The sequence below is a fragment of the Acipenser ruthenus genome, chromosome 3, assembly GCF_902713425.1.
Source record: "Acipenser ruthenus chromosome 3, fAciRut3.2 maternal haplotype, whole genome shotgun sequence".
Lineage (NCBI taxonomy): Eukaryota > Metazoa > Chordata > Actinopteri > Acipenseriformes > Acipenseridae > Acipenser > Acipenser ruthenus.
Window position 1 is genome coordinate 61,290,190 of NC_081191.1, and position 25,937 is coordinate 61,316,126.

Genomic DNA, 25,937 nt, shown 5'->3' on the forward strand with positions numbered 1-25,937 from the left:
TAAACTGTGATTTACTGTGGTTGCTTTAAACACTTGGATCAGTATTGGTAATTAAAAAACATATTCATTGTAATATATAAATTACTATCTAAAATAATGTGCATTTAAAAAAAATGCATTTAAATTACTCTTGAAAGTTTTTATAATTAATGAGGGTTGCTGACTGTGCAATGTGCTGAATCTGCTGAAGTAAGCATTTAGTCCCAGAACAGCCTTAGATGGGCCCAAACACTTTACATTAGAGAATGAGTAATTCATGTTTAATTATTTTAAAAGTGAAAGGGAGTACATCCAAGAGTAAAGGTAATAACAGCAGTGTGTCCATTCTTTGCACCCTCAAGGTTAAACCACTGTGCCGAAGCCATCCATGTACCCTTGTTCCTTTATTTTTAAATTCAGTTCAATTTAAAGTATTTATTTTTACCACGAATGAGAGCTCATTGAAATTTACATGTTATAACAGCAAAACAGAGTTACATCCGTAGGCTACTACATGCAACGACATGCAAATCATTCATATTCTAATCAGGCTATTTTCTGACAGGCTAATTCACACAAGATCGAATTAGAACAATTTTACCGCAATTGTATTCTTAGTTGTATTCACATCAAATGTACATTATTAAGATATCAGGACAACGGATACGTCCTTCCACAATTTTCACTACACCACGTAATACAAAATTAAATGCTTTATGAGAATTTAACAAATGTGAGTCCTTTGGCTGCTGTTGTGTGTAAGGACAGTACATCGGTTCGCTCTGCCAGCTGATTGGCTGCCTTGCACAGAGGCTCAGGTGCTGGCTGAATTCTGAAAATGGAATCACCCAACAGAGTTCCCTGATTCAGAGTAACACCCTTGAAAACTAGGTCGCACTCTCTTTTTATTAGACTATTACATTACTGTTCAAATAATAAGAATAATTACAAAATGTAAGTTCATCAGTACTTGGACGTGACAGTACAGAATTAACTGGACGTAAGCCTCAGCGTGGACAGCAGTGTCAGTCTTATGCAAGTCGCGTGACTGGCTACATTGGCGCTGCATTCGGGTTTTGCTGCATAATTTTTTTAAGAGACTTGCAATTGCACCGAGAAGTATCGGTGAGTTATTTAGGAGTGTTGTTTTCATTAACTTTGAATAGGATTCCTTGACCTAAGGAAAGGGCGACTGGAGGACTGTATCTGGCTGCACTGGCTCTTTTCCTACACAGACATCCATCCTGTCAATATATGTAAGTTACACGTCTACCATCGTTTTATTAAATGCAGTTTAAAGTAATGATGGAGCACATGTAGCGTGGGTGTTCAGACGATTGCCGTGAGAAACTACAAACCCATGTATATCAACAACGTATTTTGCCTTGTGTTATAGTTTCCTGGCTTAAGTACAATAGTTTTAAACCAATGTAAACTATACCGCAACTAGCAGTAGATTGTCGTTTGTTTAGGGGAAGGGCTTGATTGCATTTTTCGTGGTGGTGGTGCATTTATGTGGCGGCCAGCAATTACTGAACCGATGAGCTGATAAGATACATGCCAATATATCCAGGGCTCGGCATGTAAACTTCATTGACATTCCTCCAGGTCACAGACAGTAGGGTTGCATTGAACTGTGTAGTCCTTCAGTCTTCATTGTATAAAGATATAAATAAAGTGACCTGACATCCCGTTTTGAAGGGGACAGTCCCACTTTTGGTACTTGTCTCAGTGTCCCCAGAACTTTTCTTTGGACGCACACCTCGTCTCGTTTTTTTTCACTTGAGCATTGCCGCGCCGTTAACAGAACATTGTATTTTATGTTTGCATGCAGGCTGCTCAGTTACTACTATTTATAACTTATAATAATACAATGACAATTGATGTGACTAAAGGGAAGGTTGAAAGCCTTACAGCGCCGTGCAAATCAGGAGAATTACTGAAGTCAACATTTATATTTGCAACCAATCACAAAGAATTGCGGGTGGGTTTAAACACTGACTGTTGCTAAAGCGAACTGGCGGCTATCCTCGTCACTCTCGTTGTGTGAAGAGGTTCGACTACTGGGGTCGATTGCAGTGTACCAGTATCATACTTGCATTTTAAGTTGCCAGTAGCCTATAGCTGACACTGAACGTTAAGTTCTAAATTTGTTGTTTATATTTAATACACATTAGACATTTCAGGTTAAATTGAATACATCAAACGTGCATTTTTTTATTATTTAAATACACAGTATCTTATTGGGTGGCACATTATTATAAATGTTTACAATATTTTAATGAAAAAAACAAAACCAATCTCTTCAGAACACTTTGTTCCTCAACCATAATAAATTAGACAAAAAAGGAAAAGGGTGCCACATTGCTCTAGTAGTTTTACTGAACCAAATGCTTCAGAGGGTTCAGAATGAGGTTCAGAAGGCTTCACTTTTCACTAAACTAGTTTTTAGACATCATTTCAGAGAATAATGGTGCTGTCTTCGTGTTAAAATGAGCTGTACAAATGTAGGACGAGCAAGCATACTAAGTTAGTCTTATACTTCATAGTACTAAGTTAGTCCTCCTGAACAGGATCATCTCGCATCAGATTTGGTACGCTGCAGTCAGGATCTTGTTTAGTCCGATTTAGTGGATGATCTACCTGTGATGATTATCTTCTGGTATGCTGCAATAGGGATTAGCGGGTGTACTAACTTTAGTCCAATCAAGTGGACTAAACCTGCTTAATCCACTAGTTAGATGCATCAAATGGACTAACTTTGGTACGCTGCAATCGACCCCTGTAGTCTAACAATAACGGCGCATACAGGTACCATTGTAATGTGTTGGAATTATTCTGTTCATCCATGATATTTGTATATATTCATGCAAACAACTTTGCATGTCACATCACCGTGCACTGTTTACATACAACGCAGCGCACTGATATGAAGCTTGTTTGGTTTGAACACTTTGTGCATCAACAATTCAAACAAGCCCATTCACAACAATACAAGGGGCTGTAAAATGTGACAAAGCATTTGGAAACATTTTTATTGACTAAGTCTACGTTCAATACAATAGGTACCTTCTAAGAAATGTATTGTAATGTTGGGTCTTGCAGTGCCGCTGAGTGGGACTTTTTGTGTGCTGCATTCAACTTGCGGGGGGACCGGGACTTTTCTTGTAAGTAGTTGTGTTTCTATGTATTGCTGTACAGTGTGTGTGTGTGTGTGCTTATGGAGACCTCAGGAAGAGTATACCCCACTGTGGGACGTGCCACCTCCACGACCCAGATTCATGCTGCTTCCCCAGAAGCTCAACCTGGAACTCTCTGCGACTGCAGAGCCAGAACAGACCTCTGCCAGTACAACAACCTTCAGACCATCAAAACTGCTGCCATCTTGCACCGAGTCAGCGCTTGAGTCCACCGCCGCTGCCCCAAACTCAACAGCCCCTGGGTTGGCCCCTGCCTTGAAGCGTGTCGGCGAGGTTGTCTACCAGGTCCAACTGCCTTTCCCCAGTCTAACAGCGGTGCTGCATCGGGACTGCTTAGCACCATACTTAGGTGACCAGCCCGCGCGAGCGAACCAGAGGGGAGCCGTCCCTCCTCACCCTACACCTCTACAGCCCCACGTTCACGGCGCTGCCCTGGCCCTACTGCTCGGAACCGAGCGCACTGTCACCACAAGTCTGTTCCTATTTCTTCCCCCCTGTGCCTTCTCCTCCCGGACTAAACTCCTCGCCCAGGCCGGCCCCCGCACCAGAGAGACAGGGACGTTGCATTGCATTGCCCTCAAGCTCCGCTTCGGGTTTTGTGTCTCGCCCAGACCCAGACAACACATTGCATCGCCCTCAAATCAGCCCCCGACTACTGGGAGCTTACCTATCCAGCAGACCACCACCGGACGCCCGGTAAGACCGCACCGCTTGCCTCTCCGCTACCGGTCCAAAGCAGGTTCTTCCCAGGCCGGGAAGTATTTGAGAGGAGAGCAGTGTAGCATCGGGTCTCGCAGTACCGCTGCGTGGGACTCTGTGTGTGCTGCAATGAACTTGCAGGGGGACCGGGACTATAACTTTTTTTCAAATAGTTTTCTTGTAAATAGTTGTATTTCTGTGTATTGCTGTACAGTGTGTGTGTGTTTGTGTGTGTGTGTGTGTGTGTGTGGTGTGTCTGTGATTTTGGCTGATTGCCTGTCTCCAGTCAGGTTCGCTCTTTGCCGCCTGCCCGGAATCTGTGATCAGTGATTGGTGCAGAGAGGGGGGTGGCCAGGGCTAGGGGTGCTAGATTCCGTTTAATTTAATAAACATTTAAACTTTTAAAAATATATAGTTTAAACATTAAAATAAAAACATTTTGATAAGACGCTGTGTAAGGGGGGTAGTATGCGTCCCCCTCGATGTGCGGTCTCGACAGCAGGAGAAAAACGGAAGTTGGCCATCTTGGGAAAAGTGCGTAGCGGCAAGGGCTCTGAGCATTTCAAAATAAATAGCTTTCTATAAATTACCGCATATATGTCTATTAATAGGTCTCCTTAAATGCAATTGATTCCTGTTAATCCATTCATGTATCTCAATCACAACTGAGAAACTTGCTAATAGTAAATAGTATTGTTTTAATTTACATTTTTTTCTTCTTTTGTGAAACCACTAAATGGGCTTTTAAATCATAAGTCTAACTTTTTCATTTAAATGCCAAAGCGACTCATCCTTATTAATTTAAATACAGTTACTCGTCATATCGATGTATTAGTCTGTCCAGCAAAACGCTTTATTTTCATTATAGCTTTAATAAAGATTGGTCGCATATCAGCATGTTGCGATCTCGTTTGTACATGAAAAATGAAGGCTTGGCCTATTTAAAAACCCATTAAGTTGTTTGACAGAAAAAAATTACTAAATTAAATCAAATGTATTACTAAATTAAGCTGTATATATAAATACATTTATAAAAACAGTGAAGCAATATGAAAAAATAATAGCATTGGCGGTATGATAATGATCTGTTTTTATTAGAGGTTGAGTATTAATTGCATTATTACAGAAATGTTATGCAGTCTATTTATTCAAACAGTGCTAAAATCCAAATCACTAGTTTATCCAAATTACTGTATATAAGAGACAAGAACTAGATATGTTCACACCAAACTGACTTTATTCCAAGTACAGTACCACGTTAATTCAAAGAATCAATATTCAGTTTAATAATAATAATAATAATAATAATAATAAAAATAATAATAATAATAATTTACTAATAGCAATAGTTTGTACTTATATGACTGCAGCAGTAGAAAAAAAGAAGACCAAAAAACACATCAAATGGAAGCAATCTTCTGTTTTACATAAAAAAAAACCTATTAACATCACTCGTCTCAGTCCCAGAAAAACAAACAAACAAAAAAAGATCAACACAGCCTTCTGTAATCTGGCTCAATCCAGTTCTCCACAATTGAAATTGGTTGCATGCCATTTGCGGTCATCTCAATAATCAACTGTGTTATGTTCAGCCTAAATTTTATCGCATTTCCTAACATCGCATTTTCCTAACAAACATGCATTTGAAATAAGTTTGACTGAATACAAGTCCCCTACTAAAGCCTTCACCAGCATGGTACTGTATACTTCTGAATGTGTTGTAATGATCACACATCCTCCACTGACAGAGTAACTGGTCATGCACACCTGCTCTAAATAATGTATTGAAATGATTACCTTGTTTGCAGTATTAAAAACCCAGCCTGTTAGGAAACATGGTTCACATTTTGAATGCCAAAGTCAAAGTTGTATTGTAGATGTTATTGTAAGGGAAACCCCATACTTCACCTGCTTTTGGATCTATCCTACAATCTGTAGATCTAAGCTGTGTATATGAGGGCATGTGGCAAAGTGGTAAGTGGTACGTGCGGGTGCAGGGATGATGCAGTGCAGTAATGAAACACAGAGAGTTATAATCCAGTTTGGAACAGTTTTTAATTGTATCCAGGTCTGGTGACCAAATAATAATCTCTGGCAATACACAACAATGTGTAGAGCACGGAGTAAATAATAACAGGGTTGCAGTCCCAAATAATAAACACGAATATCCGTCCAACAATATACTAACATGGACACCAGTCCTGGGTGCATGCAGTAGTGCTCCTGGTGGGTGATAACAATTATACAGTGACTGTGGTGTTGTTGTTCCGGGTAGTGCTGGCCCAAGGCGACAGCTCCGGAGACGTGTTAGCTGTCTAGTGATTTGCAAAAACAAAAGACAATTACTAACAGCAACAAACAAACAAAAACACTCACAAATCCTTTTTATATTCTTTTTGGGGTTTCTCCCGGTCCTTCCAGTTTTGCTCTCACTCAAAACCAAGCGAAGGAGTAGATTGCCATTCTCCATCCCCTCTTATGCTGTCACGCATGACCCCTTGGTAAACGAGTGCAGCTGTCTCTACTATCTGCAGCTGCTACGTCGTTTCCCTTCCGGGTGAATATGTTCCTGCAACGGAGTCTCTCCTTCTTCCAGACAGACCGACTTCCCGACCTGGGGAAAGAATTGTCAGGCCAGCCCGTCCAAAGAACTCTACTTTCGCTGTTTAGCGCCCTCACAGGTCGGGATGGAGATTTACAACCTCATTCTATTTCTGTCACAGGACACTTTTGACCATTGCACCACTCCACTCAGCAGTAGGAGGTTCTTTATGTGAAATCTTTTTTTGTAGCTGGTAAAAGCAACAGTGAAATTAATGCGATTGCAAATGTGTTTTTATATGATTAACATTTTAATGGAAATTAGCTAATTTTTTCAACATGACATTAAACTGTAAGGCACTAAACACATTTCATATAATATATAATAATTCCTTATAGTGTGTGTAATTTATAGTAATTGTCACAGAACCATATATCAATAGTTTTTCTTATCAAAATAACATTTTGTGTTTTAAGAATCTAGACATCTCTGAAGCCCATATTCAGTTTTAATGGTTTTATAACAAGATGATTTTTCCTTCAAATTTTTATTTCTGCAGTGATTTAGTCCTGTTTTTGCAAGGTCAAAAGAGAATCATCTGAAGGTCATTTTCACTTTAGTTGTAGTAGTCGTAGGAGTAAAGCAGTATGGTGAAATAACAAGATTGAGAGGGGGTGGTTAGTCATAAGCTATACTATTAGTTTTTGTTTTACATTGGTTACAACAGGGGGGTCAAGAACTAATGTAATTGCATGTTGCTGAATTCACAAACCTTATGATGGCAAAATAATTCTTTCTACATTGACTGAATTTATAATTTCTTCCACTGCTTACTTAAAACTTTGTAATTAAGCACCCTGCTGATATAAATATGCTGCTGGTACTTCAGTTGCTAATACCACGTAAACCTCTTCAGATGCCTTTATATTTTCAGTGTTATGGAAATCTAAAAGTACCCTTCACTTTGACCTGTGAACTAAGATGGATGATAAAGGGTCATGTGAGGTTTTTGGATACCGGTTTTTCAAAACTTGTAGTCTGGATCAAAGTGATCTGGCTTTGTAATTTTATATTTTATGATTGAGATTACTTTCATCTGGATTATTTTGATCTGTTTTTTCAGAAAATGTCACTGCTGGATAGCATGTATCCAGAATACAAATACTGTATTACTTTGAATACCGCCGCCCTTGAATAAGCACTGCATTCAGATATCAGATTTGTAATAGACGCCACCCTTGAATAAACGCTGCTCTCAATAATGAAACATGTCAATTATTTTCCCTACCCGAGCTCAAATAAATGCAGCACTCAATAAAGAAACACATACAAAACACAGCATGGCAAAACATTACAAAGAGAAACAAAATGAATTGAATACACTTGAATAAAATGTATTTAAAAGAATACAATTACACACTGGAGCATACTGATATTTTACTGTAAAGTTTATGGAACCCAAACAAAAAAATGAGTAGGTACACAGCACTATGTACTGATACTTGTGTAGGAGTAAATACAGCAGCACTAAAATCTATATAGGAATTAGCAAGAAAAGTAATACGGAAATCAAATTCAAAATGGCTGCCAAATATCCATTTTTACAAATATATTTTAATATGCACATGATTTATTTAGTTGTTAGTTTGATTAACTAGCATATCACTACTATTACTACTGTAATGATATGTTAGTTAAATGGGTTGTTCTAGTTAATCATTGATATGTGCTGTACTAGAATGTGTCACTAGGGGGAGCGCTACTCAGTGATGGAGCTAATTGGAGCTCTTGTTCTAAGGGATACTGAATGAACGTTGTTGCTGGTCATGGCTGCCTTTGTGTGACTGTAATGCATAGTGTCAGAGAGGGATCAAAACTGAAATAATACAGAGAAAATTGAATGTTTAAAGCCACCTGAAACATTGAAAATGGAGGGGAACATATCGGACAACTGGAAGAACAGAAGTTTGAACTGTTTATGACTGTTTCGGGAATTGAAACTCAAAAGGTACAGTGCAGTACATTGTTGCATGTGATAGGGGACAAAGCTTTGGAAATATACAATACTTTTACATTTTCCAAAGATGAGAACGTACAAGTGTTGATAAAGAAATTTGAAGAGCATTTCATACCGTAAAAAAAATTCAAACATTTGAACGACATTCATTAATTACACATGTTCAAGCACCGGGAGAAACAATCAGTTTCTTACTGACCTGAAGACAAAAGCAAAGTCTTGCAATTATGGGACATTTTTCTATAGCCTTATAATACATTGCCAAATTGTGTAGGGATGGAAGTAAGACTTCCATTACATAGCAGTTTGATCCATTCCTAGTTTTACTGTAAATTTAATAAGACACATCTGAGCTTGTTACCTACACACTGGGGCTCAGTTCTGCCAGCACTTCCAAGAAGACTACCGATGCTCATGTTGCTTTGTGTGAAATATAGATCGATATTTACCAGGATAGGTCAACTTTTCGGTCATATCCTGGCCTCTTCCTTAGGGAGGGAGATAGAATTTAAGACTGTAAGCATCATAGACAGGTGAAGGGCCAATAAAAATACTAAAAAATCTAATTTGATACTACACCATTACTGACACAAAACCCAGATGCATTTTAATTTGATTTGTATTTCAGTGTATTTATGTAATACCAGGACTTCAAGAATACTGACATATTGTTGCTTTCATTACAAAATCATTCCACCATGCAGAACTTTCAGGATAGAATATTTATATTTCTTGTCTATAGTTGTGTGAAGCAATAATAAAGTCATGACCTATTTCGTAACAAACAAGAATTGAAGGTCTATTTCTTCTTTCTTCTTACAGATACTGTATGCATTTCTTGTAATATTTATTCAGGGCACTCTCAAGAGATGCATAATTCTTCAAAACTTGTATGATGTGTACTTAAGCCTGTTATCAAGTGACATGCAACATATTTCAGGAATAGTAAAGCAGCTTAGAGGAATGAAAATGCAAAACAAGTGCATACTAAGCAACATTCCCTGGAACAGCATAAACTGCACCAACACTATGATGACCCTGGACATTAGAAGGTCGTGAATTTGCAGCTGTATTGACACTTAAGTTGGGATGTACAGGGAGTTTTGATTGCATTTACTGTCACGTGTCAGGGTTAAACGTCCTGTTACCTAATTGTGAGTCTGCTCATAGTCTTTGTGTCCACCGGACTAATGAATTGCATTTATCTCAGGGACTCTTTGTTTAACAAGTACAGTAATCCATCATGTATCTGCCAGTCACATATCCACCCTAACCATTTATCTGCCATGATCAAGCTTTATGCAAAATGCTACAGGAAAGCAAAAGCGAGTTGTGTTACAATTGAAAGGGGTGGATACCGAAGAGTGAGTAAGCAAGTTGAAACCGCCGACAGCCAGGTGAGTAGCCGCAGTAACTCGACAGCGAATGCACGCACCCACGCGGCAGATGGCTACCCTGTCACAAGCATCAATTACCTGTATTTTTCTAAACAAAGGATTTAGGGGAGCTCCCTAATATTATATGAATCTCAAAACAATAACTGTGTGAATATAGTAATTGTTACAGCTGTCTATAATGGTATTTAAAACAGGATTAATTTACCCAACTTTTTACATTACTTACTCTGGACCAACCGCAGTTGGATACGCGACAGACTGATGTATAACATACAGCCTTGAGGGATTTATTTGGTGCTCTTCCCCTTAACCTCCTTAAAAAACACATTAAAATAATCTCATAAATGTATTTTACCACATTTGTCTTCCAGTTTATTTTATTGGTAATTACATTTTGAGATAATTGTACTGGATAGTTTCATCTATTTGATGCTCTTATGTTGTAATATTTATCATGAACATTTTCTATTAGTACTTCTTCCCGTTTCAAATTGGAAAGGTTTGTGTGGCTTTATTTTATTGACCCGATCAATCAAGGCACTCCACAGCCGATCAGTTGGCTCTAGGTTCTGTAGACTGGAGTGGATGGGGGTGGCAATTTTGATTAACTTTTTTTTTTTTTTTTAATTAAAGATACATCTTGCACGTATGCATGTGTTGTACCCTTGTGACATTGAAAGAGTTAGTATATTTGCAAAAGATTTTCAGTGGATGGTATTGACTGTTTTTTCTTGTATATCCTTGTAAGAATTAAGGCCTCAACCCCTTACTAAGACTCTCTGATTTTAAGTGTATTTTGTTTAAAAAAGTTGAAAAAGTGTGCATCAGCAACAGCTGAGATCAAACCAGTTGTAGCAGACACTTTTATTGGCACCTGTTTGTACTGGCAGAAATCTCCAGCTGTTAAGAAGCAAGGGAGTTGCCTGATAAATATTGATTGAGGCTGGACTCATTTTAGAGAAATATTGTAGTTATGTGACCAAACATCCAGAATGTAACATTCTTATTTTAAAACACTGAAACTCAAAATCAATTATTGTAAGGTGACATTGGTTTTATGTTGGGAAATATTTTTAAGAAAAATAAAAAACTGAAATATCTTGCTTGCATAAGTATTCAACCCCCCACCTTTCGCTGCAATAACAGCTTTAAGTCTTTTGGGGTAAGTTTGTACCAGCTTTGCACACAGTGTCGTAGTGATTTTGGCCCATTCTTCTTTTCAGATTTGCTCCAGGTTGTTCAGGTTGGTTGGACGACGCTTGTGGACCGCAATTTTCAAATAGTGCCACAGATTCTCAATGGGATTGAAATCAGGACTTTGACTGGGCCACTGTAGGACATTCACCTTTTTGTTCTTGAGCCACTCCAATGTTGCTTTGGCCTTGTGCTTGGGATCATTGTCCTGCTGAAAGGTGAATTTCCTCCCAAGCTTCAGTTTTTTAGCGGACTGAAGCAGGTTCTCTTGCAGTATTTCCTTGTATTTTCCTCCATCCATTCTTCCTTCAATTTTAACAAGATGCCCAGTCCCTGCTGATGAGAAGCATCCCCACAGCATGATGCTGCCACCACCATACTTCACTGTAGGGATAGTGTGTCTTGAGGCATGGGCAGTGTTAGGTTTGCGCCACACATAGCGCTTTGAGTTTTGGCCAAAAAGCTCTATCTTGGTCTCATCTGACCACAAAACCTTTTCCCACATCACAGCTAGGTCACTCTCATGCTTTCTGGCAAACTCCAGACGTGCTTTCAGATGGTACTTTTTGAGTAACGGCTTCTTTCTTGCCACCCTCCCATACAGGCCAGTGTTATGCAGAGCTCTGGATATGGTTTACTGGTGCACCATTACTCCACTCTCAGCCACTGAACTCTGTAGCTCCTTCAAAGTGATTGTTGGCCTCTCTGTGGCTTCTCTTACAAGTCTCCTTCTTGTTTGAGCGCTGAGTTTTGAGGGATGGCCTTTTCTTGGCAGTGCCTGGGTGGTGTGATGGGTGGTGTGCTCACTGGGATATCCAAACACTTGGATATTATTTTGTACCCTTTCCCTAATCTATGCATTTGTATTACTTTATCTCTAACTTCTGTAGAATGCTCTTTGGTCTTCATTTTCCTTCAGATTCACAGCCTGACCAATGATCCTTCAACAGTGTGGTTTTTATCCAGAAAATGTGACAGCAACTTTAATGGTTCACAGGTGGAGTCCAATGGTAAGGTAATTGTGTCCTCGTTAGGGCTATTTCTTTCATTGGTGTAAACTGGGAGCTTCCACAGCACAGGGGTTGAATACTTATGCAAGCAAGATATTTCAGTTTTTTATTTTTCTTAAAAATATTTCCCAACATAAAACCAATGTCACCTTACAATAATTGATTTTGAGTTTCAGTGTTTTAAAAATAAAATATCAAACAGAACGAAATTTCAATGTACCATTTGTAATTTAGTAATATGAGAGAATTGGTCAAGGGTCTGAATACTTTTGCAAGGCACTGTATATATATCAGTACTATAACATCTCAAAAAGCTCTGCAAATGTCTGTGATATTCTTTTAGCGCTGGATGCAGAAGCAGCTATCTTGTTTGTTTATGTCCGTGGTGCCAGGGCTATGTGTATTGCTCGGATCTACCCCCCCCCCCCCCCCCTTTTTTTTGGTTCCTATCGGTCTCACTCGGCCATTGAATGGTTTTCCGGAGAAAAAATGACTAGAGACCTGTGTTTTACGTCTTTTTGGTGATGTCGGACCCTGTCGGAAAGGGAAAATGTAATGTCGGACCTGGTCCGACATAGGACGGCAAACGGTTAAATAGGAAGTAGATCTGATTGATGATAGGACATGAAAGAATAGGGTGGAGCTCCCGCCCCCAAACCATACTTAATAGGTTAACAGACAATAGTTATTTTTAAAAAAAATATACAGCTTATCATAAGACTTAGCGTTTAACTGGGTAAACAAGGCAGTAATGTTCACCAGTCTCAAGGCGTGAATTTGAAACCCAGTCTGTTTAAAGTGGCCCTGTCTGTCTATTAAAGGAAAGACCAGACACCCTTTGTGTCAAGTTCCATTTTTATGCTCCCTTTCCTTGCATGCTTTGTGTTCTTCACTCCTCCTTCCCTGTAGCAACCAAGCTCTGACATAACTCCGTTTTTGAAACTGAGTTAATGGTGGACCTTTACAGTTCAGGAAGAAAAGATTACTCACTCTTGGGGTACTAACAGAGTTCCTAATGGGTGTAAGTATATTATTTTCACTACTACTTTTCTTTCTTCGTGAAGAGCAACACCCTGGAATTCTAATTTCTTTGCTCCTTCAGTAGCCAATCTAGTGAATTCTGCTTCCCTTCCACTGCCCAGTGCTTCAAAAACTTTGATCTTGCGACAAATCAATGTATGAGTCTCAGAGAGGGCGATGGAGTCACCCTGGAGTTTCAGTGACAGATCAGCCAACTCACTTAAGGCACCTCTCATTAATCTTAAGTTTTTTATGAATGCTGTTGCAGTCAGTCTTCTGTATTTGCTTTTTTCTTTGCTGTCTCTGCTTTGGTTTGCTGCAGCTGCATTGAAGTAAGCATGTAAGGCAGGATAAAGAAGACAAACAGCTTTGACAGTGCGATCACTGGATGCTATCAACAGGATGCCAAAAACTCTGCCGATTTGTCTTGAAGATGACTGCTAAGTCTTCTGCCAAGAAATGCAATTCAAGTTGTTTTGGTTAAGCATGGTAAAGAACTTACAGCTTGTCCATTAAGGCTTGAAAATTGTTTATTATCTTTTATAGTGTCCCCCACAGCAAGCTCCACTCTGTGATTTATAACAGTACCATACCACAAGATCTGGGTATAATTCTGCTTGTCTTAGTTGTGTTGCAACTCCAGAGACACAAACAGTCATTGTGGATGCTCCATCTGTGGTAAAATATATCCAGTTCCTTTTTAAGAACTCATCAGGAACATGGTGAAGTAAACATTTTAGAAGCTGTCGGGTGATTGCATTGGAACCAGTGTCTTCTAATTCTAACAAACCAAAAAATATTGTAGCTGGTTTCTCTAACACATACAACTAACATTGCCTGACAACTAACAGATGTGCAATCATCGATAAGCACACTAAATTTAAGATCTTTCTCTATCATATGTTTTACAATTTTTTTTCTTAATTTCACAAATCTCTGCTCGTCTTCCTTGACTGCAGCAGTCTTCCCGTCTGAAAGGCAACCATAGTTGTCTGTAAACTGGTGTTGAGTCTTCCCAATCATATAGGATGTTTGAAATATCTTTTTTAAATAAGATTTTTTTCATGTTCAGCCTGCTGTTTCTGCACATGGGACAAAAAAAGCCCTCCTTGGCTTGCTTCATAATATTTTCTGCATCCTGATGCCCTTGATTCTCTCTGTGTTCCCATATCTTCTTTCTGTGTGCTGTTTGTTGGGCTTACTTTGTTTCTACATTGTTACAAATCTTAACTTCAGTCCATTCCTTAGGTAGCCTTGAGCTCCGCAAATGTTGAAGAAAACCTAGCCTCCCTACACAACCTCGTTTTCCATATTGCATTTTGAGCCACTGTTGTTGTTTTTTTCTTTTAAAATATTTTCCTTGATCTTCTGTCCAACAAATTGGTAATTCACTTGCTTTCCTATGAAATTCAGAGTCAGACTACATGTTACTTTTTATTTAAAGTTCTTCCCCTGCTGCTGCTTCTGGGGTCACTTGAGCCTCACATGCAGATAGCTCTTCTGCTCCTACTGACTCCTCCATTTTTTAAATAACTGAACAAAGATTTCTGCATTTCTATGACTACTTCCTTCTTTGATCTAGCTTCCTCTCAATATCTCCACTACACCTGTTAATCTCTGAAGACTCTCCCTCTTGCTCTGTAAGAAAGAACAAAGTAAAATCTTCCCTCTAATAATAATTAAATATTGATTAATATCAAAATATTATGTTACTTCACTTTTCAACATCTATGAAAAATGCAATTTCTGCTTTATACTGTATTTTAATCTGCTTTGGGTCTGTATATCCTTAATTTAATTTAACCTGCATCATAATTTTGCCCAGATGAAACACACACTATAGCATACTCAAAAAATCAAGCAGTACAGGGCCAAAATGCATTCATGTGTATTTCAGCAGTTTGTTAGGCGGTTTATGAATGCTGTGACAGCTGCTGTAACAGCTGCAAACCACTCGGACAAGAAAAATAATACACAAGGACAGGGAATTCACTTGTTGTTTTCGTTTTAGTGTCTGCATAGGAGAATATAATCTATGGTGTTTAAATTAATAATAATAATAATAATAATAATAATAATAATAATAATAATAATAATAATAATAATATTACCACCACCATCGTAGCTCTTAAGAATAGGGATGCACCGAATCCAAGGTTTTGAGATTCGGCCGAATACCGAATGCATCTCAAAAGATTCGGCCGAATACCAAACCGAATACCGAATCTACAAAAACTGTCAAGAAAACTGAAGAGACCTGTTGAATGACAGCTACTTACAAGGGACGTGGACAATCTATAGGTTTGAGCCTTTAAGTTAATAGTATTTTTTTTACCAAATGGAGGTATATCCCTGAATAAGATTTTAATTTGAAACTTATTCAATGTACCGCTAGCCCCGTCCCCTCACAATGTCAAAATACAGAACCGTTTAACTTTACAAGAAAGGAGGGCTGTATCTTTGCCATAACCCACTATTTTCTTTAATGATGTTTCAACCTGTGTCACCTGATCTGAGAGTAGGGTTGCCAACAGGCTCCAGAATCTCAGTTCACTTTAAGGCAGGTCAGGTTTTGTAACTCACCTCTCTAAACTGCAATATATTTAGTAATGTGAGTGTGAATTGTGCGAACTGTCGCTAAATTTATTTGATTGTTTTACTTAATTGTTACGAAAGCACACACCTGCTTGCGAGGATCGTTTCCATCAATCAGACCTATACAGCAGCTGATTGGCTTTCTGAGTCTCTGACTGGATGGGACTGTGTGAAGCAAGCAATATTAAACAAATATAAACTTTACCTGCTGCCACAAGGTTAAATGAAAGAGTGCAGGTGAGTGTAAAGTTATCTATAATAATGGTGTTGCACTATTTTGATAGATATTGTTTACTGTATAAAAAAATTCAAGCAGTACGATTAATCGTTGTTACGAGGCTCTCTGAATAGAATCGCCACCACAATTAAACAATTAAATACCTTTGCTAAACTGCTCAAGCAATTCACACACCCTTTACATATCGAATACATTGCAGTTTAGAGAGGTCAGTTAAAAAAACCTTGACCTGCCTTAGTGTCCAGAGATTCTGGAGCCTGTTGACAACCCTGTCTGAGAGCTATGAGGAAAAAAATACTGTGATGAGTAACCCGAATCTCCCTGCAAAATAAAACCCATGTTGATTTAAATGCACCGTGTGTGTGACACATACCATATAGGCTACGAAACAGTTTACAAATTATTTTAATAAAACACAGCAGTTCCCAAATGGTTAAACTTGTATTGGCACAATACAATAACGTAATTTAATTTACTAAAACATATTGTTCAACGTCTTGCACATCTGACAGTTGTAAAGTTAAAAAAATATATATTTCTGTGCACAGATTTTTCTTTTTATTAATTTTTTTTTATCTCAGTATGATCTCTAGAAAACGTTTCACAGACAAAGCAACAAACCACAAAAGTCTACAACAGTTTGTCATTACTGTATATTACAGGTTACTGTATAACTTTACTCCAATGAAAAGTGTGATGTGAATGTGCTTTTGCATACGGGAGTATGTTTGCATTCAGCAGCTGTGTAACGTGTTTATTGCGTGCGCCACCAATAATTTAGGGAGTTGAGAGCTGCGACAGAGTTCATCAAACATGTTCTTGTTATTAAATACAACAGTTACGTTCAATAACGGATTTGTGTCTTTTATTTAAAGAAGAACTGCACACATTGGAGGGATGTATTAAAATGGATATTCGTCTGGGCGGATATAGGGTTTGGATTCGGTTCACCAAATCCTAAGTATTTGGCCGAATCCGAACCCTGCTCAAAAAGTATGTATTCGGGCCGATTCCAAAACCGAGTCCTGGATTTGGTGCATCCCTAATCAAGAATGGGTCATATTTTGCTCTGTAAATTCCAACTTTCAGAATCTGATTTTTTACTTTTAAACTTGAAATGTACATTTAAAAAAATGCTCAAAATATATTTGTTTTTAAAATTAATCAGAAGGCTCTGCCCCCTTAGCTATGTATAAACTACTTAATATGATTAATGCTATCAAAATTAACAAAATTACAGGATTCAAGTCACCCAATACTAGTGTAAAATCCTGGGAAAAACACTTGCATATTGTAAAATAACGTACTGTAGCTGAATATAAAAGTAGTAATAATTATATTTTACGGATTGTAACCCCAGTTCCCTGAAAGAGAAGAGGACCACTAACCAATACTTTTGGGAGAATTTTATATCAAAGCTACCGATAGGACCCTTCGTGGAGTGACGTCCTCGGTCCCGCCTCACCGAGGTAATAAATAGTCACTACACTGAGAACTCATTCTCTTTTGCATCAAACCAGCGCAATGCGAGTGATGCGACCTTGCAAGGTTTGGTGGTCGTCTTCTCTTTCAGGGAACTGGGGTTACATCCGTAACCTATCGTTCCTTTTCAATTCGAACCAATACCTTTGGGAAAGTATACCAAAGCTGTTGCGAGGGATTATGAGCGGACAGCATATGAGGGATGTCTCGCTACTGCCAACTAGTGTTGGTGATGTGAGTGTGCAACCTCAAGGACCTTGTTCCTAATAAAGGCATAGAGGGATCTACCACATTAAGTAGCCCAGCTAGCTGCAGTACAAATATCAGTCAATGAGGCACCTCTATAGAGGGCCCATGGCGTAGCCACTCCTCTAGTCCAGGGACACGCAACCCGCGGCCCGTGGGCCGCATGCGGTCCGTTTATCGTCTGACTGTAGCCCAGTGTATTTATTCCATTTCACTTATGAATTTATCGTAAATATTTTTCATAACTTTGACTTGCTTTTTCTCATTTTTCACATAAAAAGCAGCACACCATTTTAATTCGTACAGCGGAGGGTAATTACTTCTCATCAACTTAACCCTTAGCGGTCCATTTATTCAGCGTGTCTCAGGTGCGTCAGGTCCAATTTATTTTCACATGCATAGTTTATTTTAGACGCACTATCTAAAAGTATTTTTTTTCACAGTAAAACATGTTTAAAAGGCACTGCATATCAACAGGACACTCAGTACTGCATACAGGGTCCGACATCGGACCGGAAAGAGAAAAACTAATGTCTGACCTGGTCCGACATAGGACCGCAAAGGGTTAAGTCTGCAATTAATTTCATGAGTCTTTCTCTCCTTTTTCAAATGTACAAACCCGCTGCATTGAAAGAACTTATTCTCAACATAGGAGTCAGGCTTGTTGCTAGGGAGGTGACATCACTGCCCTGTGCCTTTTGCAACATTGCTGCCTGGCTGCTACAATTGAACAACTCGCTGGCTAAAAAAAAAATGGCTTAATTATTATACAATGCGTGTGTATATGGTAACAGTACAATATTAATACTTTGTTTTTAATTGTTTTGTATATTTTTGTTTGTGATAGTGTATCATGCAGTACAAAATCAAATTAACAGTAATTCTAAGGGAAATTGCATATATATGCCTATGTATATTGCAGCAAACAGTTATACTTGGATTATTCTTTAGTAATGTGCGGCCCGCTATAAACATTAGATTAAACTAGTTTTCTCGATATGCGACCCGTAATAAAAGTTTGGTTGCGCACCTTTGCTCTAGTCGAATGCATGGCCACTCTCCCAGGTGGGGTAGGCCTGCAGCAGCATATGTAGTTGAAACTGTGTCCACAATCCAGTGGGACAGCCACTGTTTCGAGAGGGCTTGACCTAGGGTCCTTTCACCATGACAGATGAAGACAACCTCCCAAACTGTTCCCAAATGCGCTCTATCACCTGAGGGTGAAGTTGCCATTCTGATGGATGAGGACCTCCCTGGAGCACTGGGAGGAAGTGCTGGAGAGTGAGATGGACCGCTCACAGCTCCAGTGCATTTATGTACAGGGATGTCCAGCGGCCCGACCAGGATCTGCGAACTCCTCTGCCTTCCCAGACCGCACCCCACCCCCTAGTTGGCTGCGTCTGTCGTTACCATCTGACAGTTGTAGATTACTCCCATTCTTACAGCTTCTCTCCTTCAACTGGGAGCAAATCAACCAGTCATCCAGGTAGTTCAACACACTGATCCGTTGCATCCGCAAGTGAGCTAGGATGGATTCCACGCACTTTGAAAACGTGCAGGGGGCTAAGGAGAGGCCGAATGGCAGCATGGAAAACTCAAAAATTCGCAGTTAACTACTATGATTAACGTGTACATTTTTTGGGAGATCCATTTTTTTTAACACATGTTAATTGCAGTCCCCTGCCTTGTCCCTCTTAGCATACCGTAATTAATTTCCTGTGGCACCATTTTAATACACTCAAGAGATTGAATGAGTGTAGTGGTCATCGTTTGAATATAAAATTAGTCACCAAACCGCATTAGGTAGCAAAGCACTCAAACTGAAGGACTTGTGAGTGGGACATTTATTTTTAAAAAACGTTCTTACGGTTCATTGGATAGAAAGAGGGTAACTTGTATCTACTGTCAAAGGGAGTTACAGTATCACAGAAGTGCATCTAGTCTGCAATACCACCTGCTTGCTAAACATGCTTTCAATTTTCAAAATACACTTTCTAGTACTAGTTTTTTTCTGCTATAGACAACAACAATACAACAACAAATTAAATCTGTCAGTTTTGACAAAGTACTCTTTTAAAAAGTCAGGATCGCTGCAAACCCATGAATCAAGCTAAGTACTATAACCAGCAGCCATTGTGAAAAGAGCTTTGAAACAGACTTTAAAGTTATAAGTATAAAAAGTTGTCAAGATGTTAACAATGAAAAGAGAAATTATATGTATATTATTTAAACTGTTGTAGCAATACGCTGTATTTTTCAGAACCCCACTACTTACTCTTTAATTTGATTTTTATAAGAGGTCACTTTTTTTGGAAAGACATCAGTACTGGAACAATTCTGTGAATAAATTGATTGTACAAATTTTTTAGCACATTTTGTAGTCCTCAGTGAATATTGTATAAATGATTAATTATATCTCCATCTTAAAAATTACTTTGGGATGAAACGTTTGTAACGTCATCATTATTTATTGCTTGTATCATTATTTGCCTGGTTTTTGGGGTTTTTTTTTGTTGTTGTACTAAAATAGAACATCAGGTTCAAACACCCAGAATCATACACACAGTGGGTAAATAAATATCCTTAAAGAAATTGCATAAACTTGGCCTTGAATGATATTTTCATGGAGCTCAACACCTGCATTTCTATTTCATAGACTGAATATATATATATATATATATATATATATATATATATATATATATAGTGCACACTGGGCTCATAAATAGAAGCAGGAAGTGTATTTTTGATTAGTTGAATCATATTTAATATGTGACCTGCTTTGAGATACAACTAAAGAGTTTAAAAAATAAAATAAAGTAAAATGTACTCTCATTTCCAGTTATAATGCTTTAAAGAAAATGAAAACCTATTATGCTTGTTTCTGTTAGATGTTCGTTGTTTGACTGCATGTTACCCTGTGTACTGTACAAACTCAAATATTAATCCCATGGATTTCCGTAGTTCAATTGACAACTTCTGCCAGGATCACAGAGATACCTGGAGACTGCTGTTCACTCACAATCGACTGCTCTCAATCTTACTGTGAATAGCTATATTGATTGTGAATACTAATACAAGTAATTAGAACAAGCTACTGTATGTTGTCTTATCTGGATTACTCTCAAATACCCATAAAGCAGCATTTGAGCACAAAAGCAATTTCCCACATATCTACGCTATCGTACACAGTTGGATTTTACACAGGAAAGTTATAATGCAGAGCAGTATTTGTTTAAAAAACAAAAAAAGAGCAATCCACATGAATACTGATATTTAAGCATCCCCATGAGAGGGTTGCTTGCATGAGTTTTGAAACCCAGCTACGATAGTTCTATGTTTTGCGGTTGTTCTGTCTTGTTATTGAGCATCACCACTGATTGTAACTGTTTCTATCTCATAAACCAACCAAGATGGCAAAAATCTAACGTTTGCGGTGGATATTTTAACATAATGTTGATTATCTAGGGCAGGAGTTTTCAACCTTTTTTTGAAACTGTACCCCTTCTGTCTGGGGGTTTCAGCTAAAGTACCCCTTTACAATTTTTGCTCACTGACTGGTACTCCAGTTGCAATAAAAGGCAGAATAATCTGATTAACACATTTATTTTCTTCCCGTTTATTTAATATATAATTTGTCACAACAGTTTGGGACTGAAAACTGCTGGTTTAGGACAGAATACTAAACAGTAGGCTTAATTCTTAAAACGTTTAATTACATGTCTTTGGATGCACAGAATTAAGACAGTATTTGAGAATCTCTTTGGAAACATTCGCTTTCTATTGTGCAGTTATTAACACCGTGTAACAATTTTTTTTTTTTTTGGGGGGTCCTGGGTAGTAAGTGTTATTTCCTAATTGCTTATGCCTCAAAAGTATAGAAAATGGCTATTATTCCCCACAAACTTTGCTTTTGTGACCAGGACAGTGATATTTTGAAATTTACCTATTTCCAATGAGAAAACGGGCGAATTTGTGTGTCTTCGTTCACATAAAGTCAGAAAAAAACAACATATGAATCCAAATTAACATGTATTTATACTAAAGTAATACAAAAATGACTACAAAAGATTTAGAAGTGAGTAGTTTTTCGAGATTTACGATTATACTGTAAATCACTTTCACGAATCAGCCCCCAAATGTAGTCTCCCATCATGTTCTCGTTATACTGTCCTTGGTAGCGGCGTTCAAAGTCCAGTATATCCTGGTGGAAGCGCTCGCCTTGCTCCTCTGAGTAGGCTCCCATGTTCTCCTTGAATTTATCAAGATGAGCATCAAGGATATGGACTTTGAGGGACATCCTACAGCCCATTGTGCCGTAGTTCTTCACCAGAGTCTCAACCAGCTCCACATAGTTTTCGGCCTTGTGATTGCCCAGGAAGCCCCGAACCACTGCGACAAAGCTGTTCCAAGCCGCTTAGTGAGCTTCTTGGGGAATTCATTGCACTCCAGGATCTTCTTTATCTGTGGTCCGACGAAGACATCAGCTTTGACCTTTGCCTCAGACAGCTTAGGGAAGAAGTCTTGAAGGTACTTGAAGGCTGCCGACTCCTTATCTAGAGCTCTGACAAATTGTTTCAGAAGGCCCAATTTGATGTGCAGTGGTGGCATCAGCACCTTCCGGGGGTCCCAGCCGTACTCGTCATACGTCAAGGCGTCCAGCAAGGTCTTGATGCTGTTGTAATCCTCTTTGAGGTGCACCGAGTGAGCCAGGGGAAGAGACGGGTACTTGTTACCATTATGGAGCAGCACGGCTTTGAGGCTCCTGGATGAGCTGTCAATGAAGGACAGTATAACGAGAACATGATGGGAGACTACATTTGGGGGCTGATTCGTGAAAGTGATTTACAGTATAATCGTAAATCTCGAAAAACTACTCACTTCTAAATCTTTTGTAGTCATTTTTGTGTTACTTTAGTATAAATACATGTTAATTTGGATTCATATGTTGTTTTTTTCTGACTTTATGTGAACGAAAAGACACAAATTCGCCCGTTTTCTCATTGGAAATAGGTAAATTTCAAAATATCACTCCTGGTTACAAAAGCAAAGTTTGTGGGGAATAATAGCCATTTTCTATACTTTTGAGGCATAAGCAATTAGGAAATAATACAAAATAGTCTGCACTGTAAATGGTCAACATGTTACCATTTACTTTCCATCTCAACATAATTGTGTGCCATTTAAAATGTCTACAACATCAAAAACGTGAACCTCAAAATTAAACTATAATAACTAACAATGATAAACTCATATATATATATATATATATATATATATATATATATATATATATATATATATATATGTATGTATAAATTGTATACCTTTTATTCTTCATACATTCTTCTTCCCTTTGACCTGTAACCTAACATTGCTGTCATACTGTATTCATGTGGCGTTTTAAATTCAGCATTATAAAGACCTAATGCTTTGACATACTGACTTCATACACGGTACACAACTAGCTATCTAGGTCAAGTTCATTCATGGGTGTAATACAAGTAAAACAAAGCTTTTTCCAACATTCATAGCCTCATATCTGACCGTTTTAGGTAATGACTTCATATTTGCAGGGCTATATAAACACACTGACCTTTATATAGCTACAATACTGAGATATCTATCTATCTATCTATCTATCTATCTATCTATCTATCTAGTAATTATTATTATCTTAATTTTTTTTTTATAGGTTTCTACTGCATAGAGATTGTTGTATGTAGTTTCAGACATTATCTTCACTTCTGGTACACACATGTATTCTATGATTCTCTCACTCAATTTCTGTTCAAGGAAAGGGTAATTGTTTTATTGCAACATTGATTGAAATTCTTGCAATATCAATGGTGCTGACGACACAGATTTAGTGAAGCATTTCCCTCCTGGAATGGGGAATAATACCTGTTTAATAACTATCAAGAATGCACATGATACAAGTTAAAATAACGTGAATACAGGTACATTGTTATTCACTGCTGGTAGTGCAGGGTTATGTTGAGAACAGTGCTACTGGAATTGTCTGCAATATAATTGTGTATCTTTCTCTTTAGATGCCCCTTGGTGAGAGTTGATTGAAGGCCTGTGTTGAGAACCTGCCAGGAACAATGGGGAGGAAGTTGGATCTTTCAAGTCTGACTGAAGATGAAGCTGACCATGTACTTCAGGTGGTCCAGAGGGACATGTGTCTTCGGAAAAAAGAGGAGGAACGCCTGAAGTAAGTTACCTCCTTTAGGGTTAAGACACTGGACATTTTACTGTAAGCATACACGGCTTTGCTTTTCTGTCTATTTTTGACATTTGCTTACATTATGTGTAATGTAAAACATATTTTGAAGCTCTTGTTTTTTTTATTTTATTTATCGTCTTGTTGGTATCTGATATTATAGATTTGGAATTGAGAAGAAAACAGTGTAGACTAAAGTAAAATACAGCTGTTTTTGTAGTAGTCGTAGTAGAATGTTTTATTCTTGGCAAAATCCCAATGTCACAAATCCACAATAGGCACAGTGCTCAAATGTAGTTTCCTACAGTACATGTGTAGCTCAATAAGGGTGGGACAAATCACTTTGTATGCTGGTGACCATTTGGCCACTAGCTTTCAAAACCTGGTGGCCAAGTGAACCTTTATGTGGCCAACATTTTCATGAGGAGGCATGTACATGTTGCACACACATTGCTTTTGCATGCTGTGTTTTCATGTAGTGGGTGTTTTTTTTTTATTATTATTTTTAAATTGTGGGAGGGGAACTATATACAATCAATGTCCCAGAGAACTAGCTCCAAAAAATGCCAGGGAACTATAGACATTAAATGCCGGGGAATTTTTTTTCTGTGTGCTTAAAATGCCGGTAAGTGAAGTATATACATAAAATGCCAGGAAATAGAACTATATTAATCAAATGCCAAGGAAGATAACTATATAGAAATTCCAGGGAAGTGAATAGGGATGTGCTTTTGGTACATTTTTATGAACGTTTAAATGCTGTGCAGTAGTCAGCATTTAAACCATATCTACACACACACACACACACACACACACACTCTTTATATAACATTATGATGTATACTGACATCCCTGGTTAGTATTCACAAACTGAATAAACTAAACTAAACTAAACCTTTTTTTTCCATTATATTATATTCAAAGAACAAAACAAAACAAATAATAATAATAAAACACGGCTCACATGTGTTACAGAATCTATCAAATGCACAGATTCCAATACATTGTTATATTAACGTTACTGTTCAGGGATCGGTGCCACAAACGGGAAATCCAGATTTTTTTTTTTTTTTTTTTTAAATATCCCCTTCTGTTGACAAATGACATGGATATCAAGGACATTTTTTTACTTTTTGTTTTTTAAACAAATGGTGTGCGTAAAAGTGTACTGGTAAATTAAAGCCTATACATAATTCATTTACACAAAAAACCCTGTCCTTTTAAAATCGTGTTATACGTATTCACAGCGATGTAAGGGCCAAATAAATATCAGTCACCATCTGGAGCGTTCTGTTTATTATGGGTGTTTCGTTCCATACGTCAGATGTTACGTCAGAAAAAACGCTTGCTATTAACTTTCTTACCCCATGGAGTTGATACCATGCCATGCCCACTACAGCTTGAAAAACAGAGTGCACCAATGAAGTGCCAGATCAACGAAGAATAAAACCTGCCCCAGTGTCAATCTTTCTGTTTTAGAAAAGCTACTTAGAGGCAATTGCCAAGCCCCTTCCTTTTTATAATATCTGCCCTTACTGTGGCTCCACAGCAGTTAGATATGCGACAGACTGACTGTATATGATAATAAATTACTAAAAGATGTGTTTGGTGAAATTTGTCATGTGACTGATTTATACGTCTAGCATATTATTCACCGTTTAACCACTTCTTTAGAGTTTATACGTTTAAACGGCTGGCTAAAATACTAACACTCTGTTAATTCCTCCTCCTCTTCTGTTACATTCTCATTTTCATGGAGTTGCCAGGTGTGGATCTTCCAAATCCAAAGGCAAATAAATTTGACTGTTGCTTCAGTTTCTTTGACATTTTATTTAGGGTAAGTAAAAAAAAAGCTTATTTTTTTCTCATGCTGTCTAAGCTGATCAATCCAAGCGAGTCAGGGAAACTCAATGGCCTGTAGCGCTGCAGCACTCCTGCAACACAGAGACATTTTTAAAAGCTGTGCAGTTATTTTAAACCCCCTGTCTGTGCTGTAAATCAGCACAGACACCTCAACACTCCTTTCATCCCTTGTTGTTGTTGGGGTGAGGAGAATCTACTTGCTTTTGAAGTTTTTTAGTTTCTTAATTTT

General features: G+C 38.1%; 1 protein-coding gene across 3 annotated transcripts in view; it reads left to right on the forward strand.

The window, feature by feature from the left end:
• Window positions 1–758: 758 nt before the first annotated feature.
• The window catches only part of LOC117435689 (rab effector MyRIP-like), a 193,114-nt gene continuing 167,935 nt past the window's right edge, over window positions 759–25,937 (forward strand). For 2 of the 3 annotated variants that reach the window (XM_059014731.1, XM_034059042.3), the window contains exons 1-2: window positions 759–1,235; window positions 23,673–23,836. In XM_059014731.1, coding sequence (XP_058870714.1) covers window positions 23,727–23,836 — 110 coding nt within the window. In that variant the 5' untranslated portion in view covers window positions 759–1,235; window positions 23,673–23,726. Of the gene's footprint in view, window positions 1,236–3,084; window positions 3,147–23,672; window positions 23,837–25,937 lie in introns of those variants that run through there. The other variant, XM_059014732.1, reaches the window with a different exon arrangement.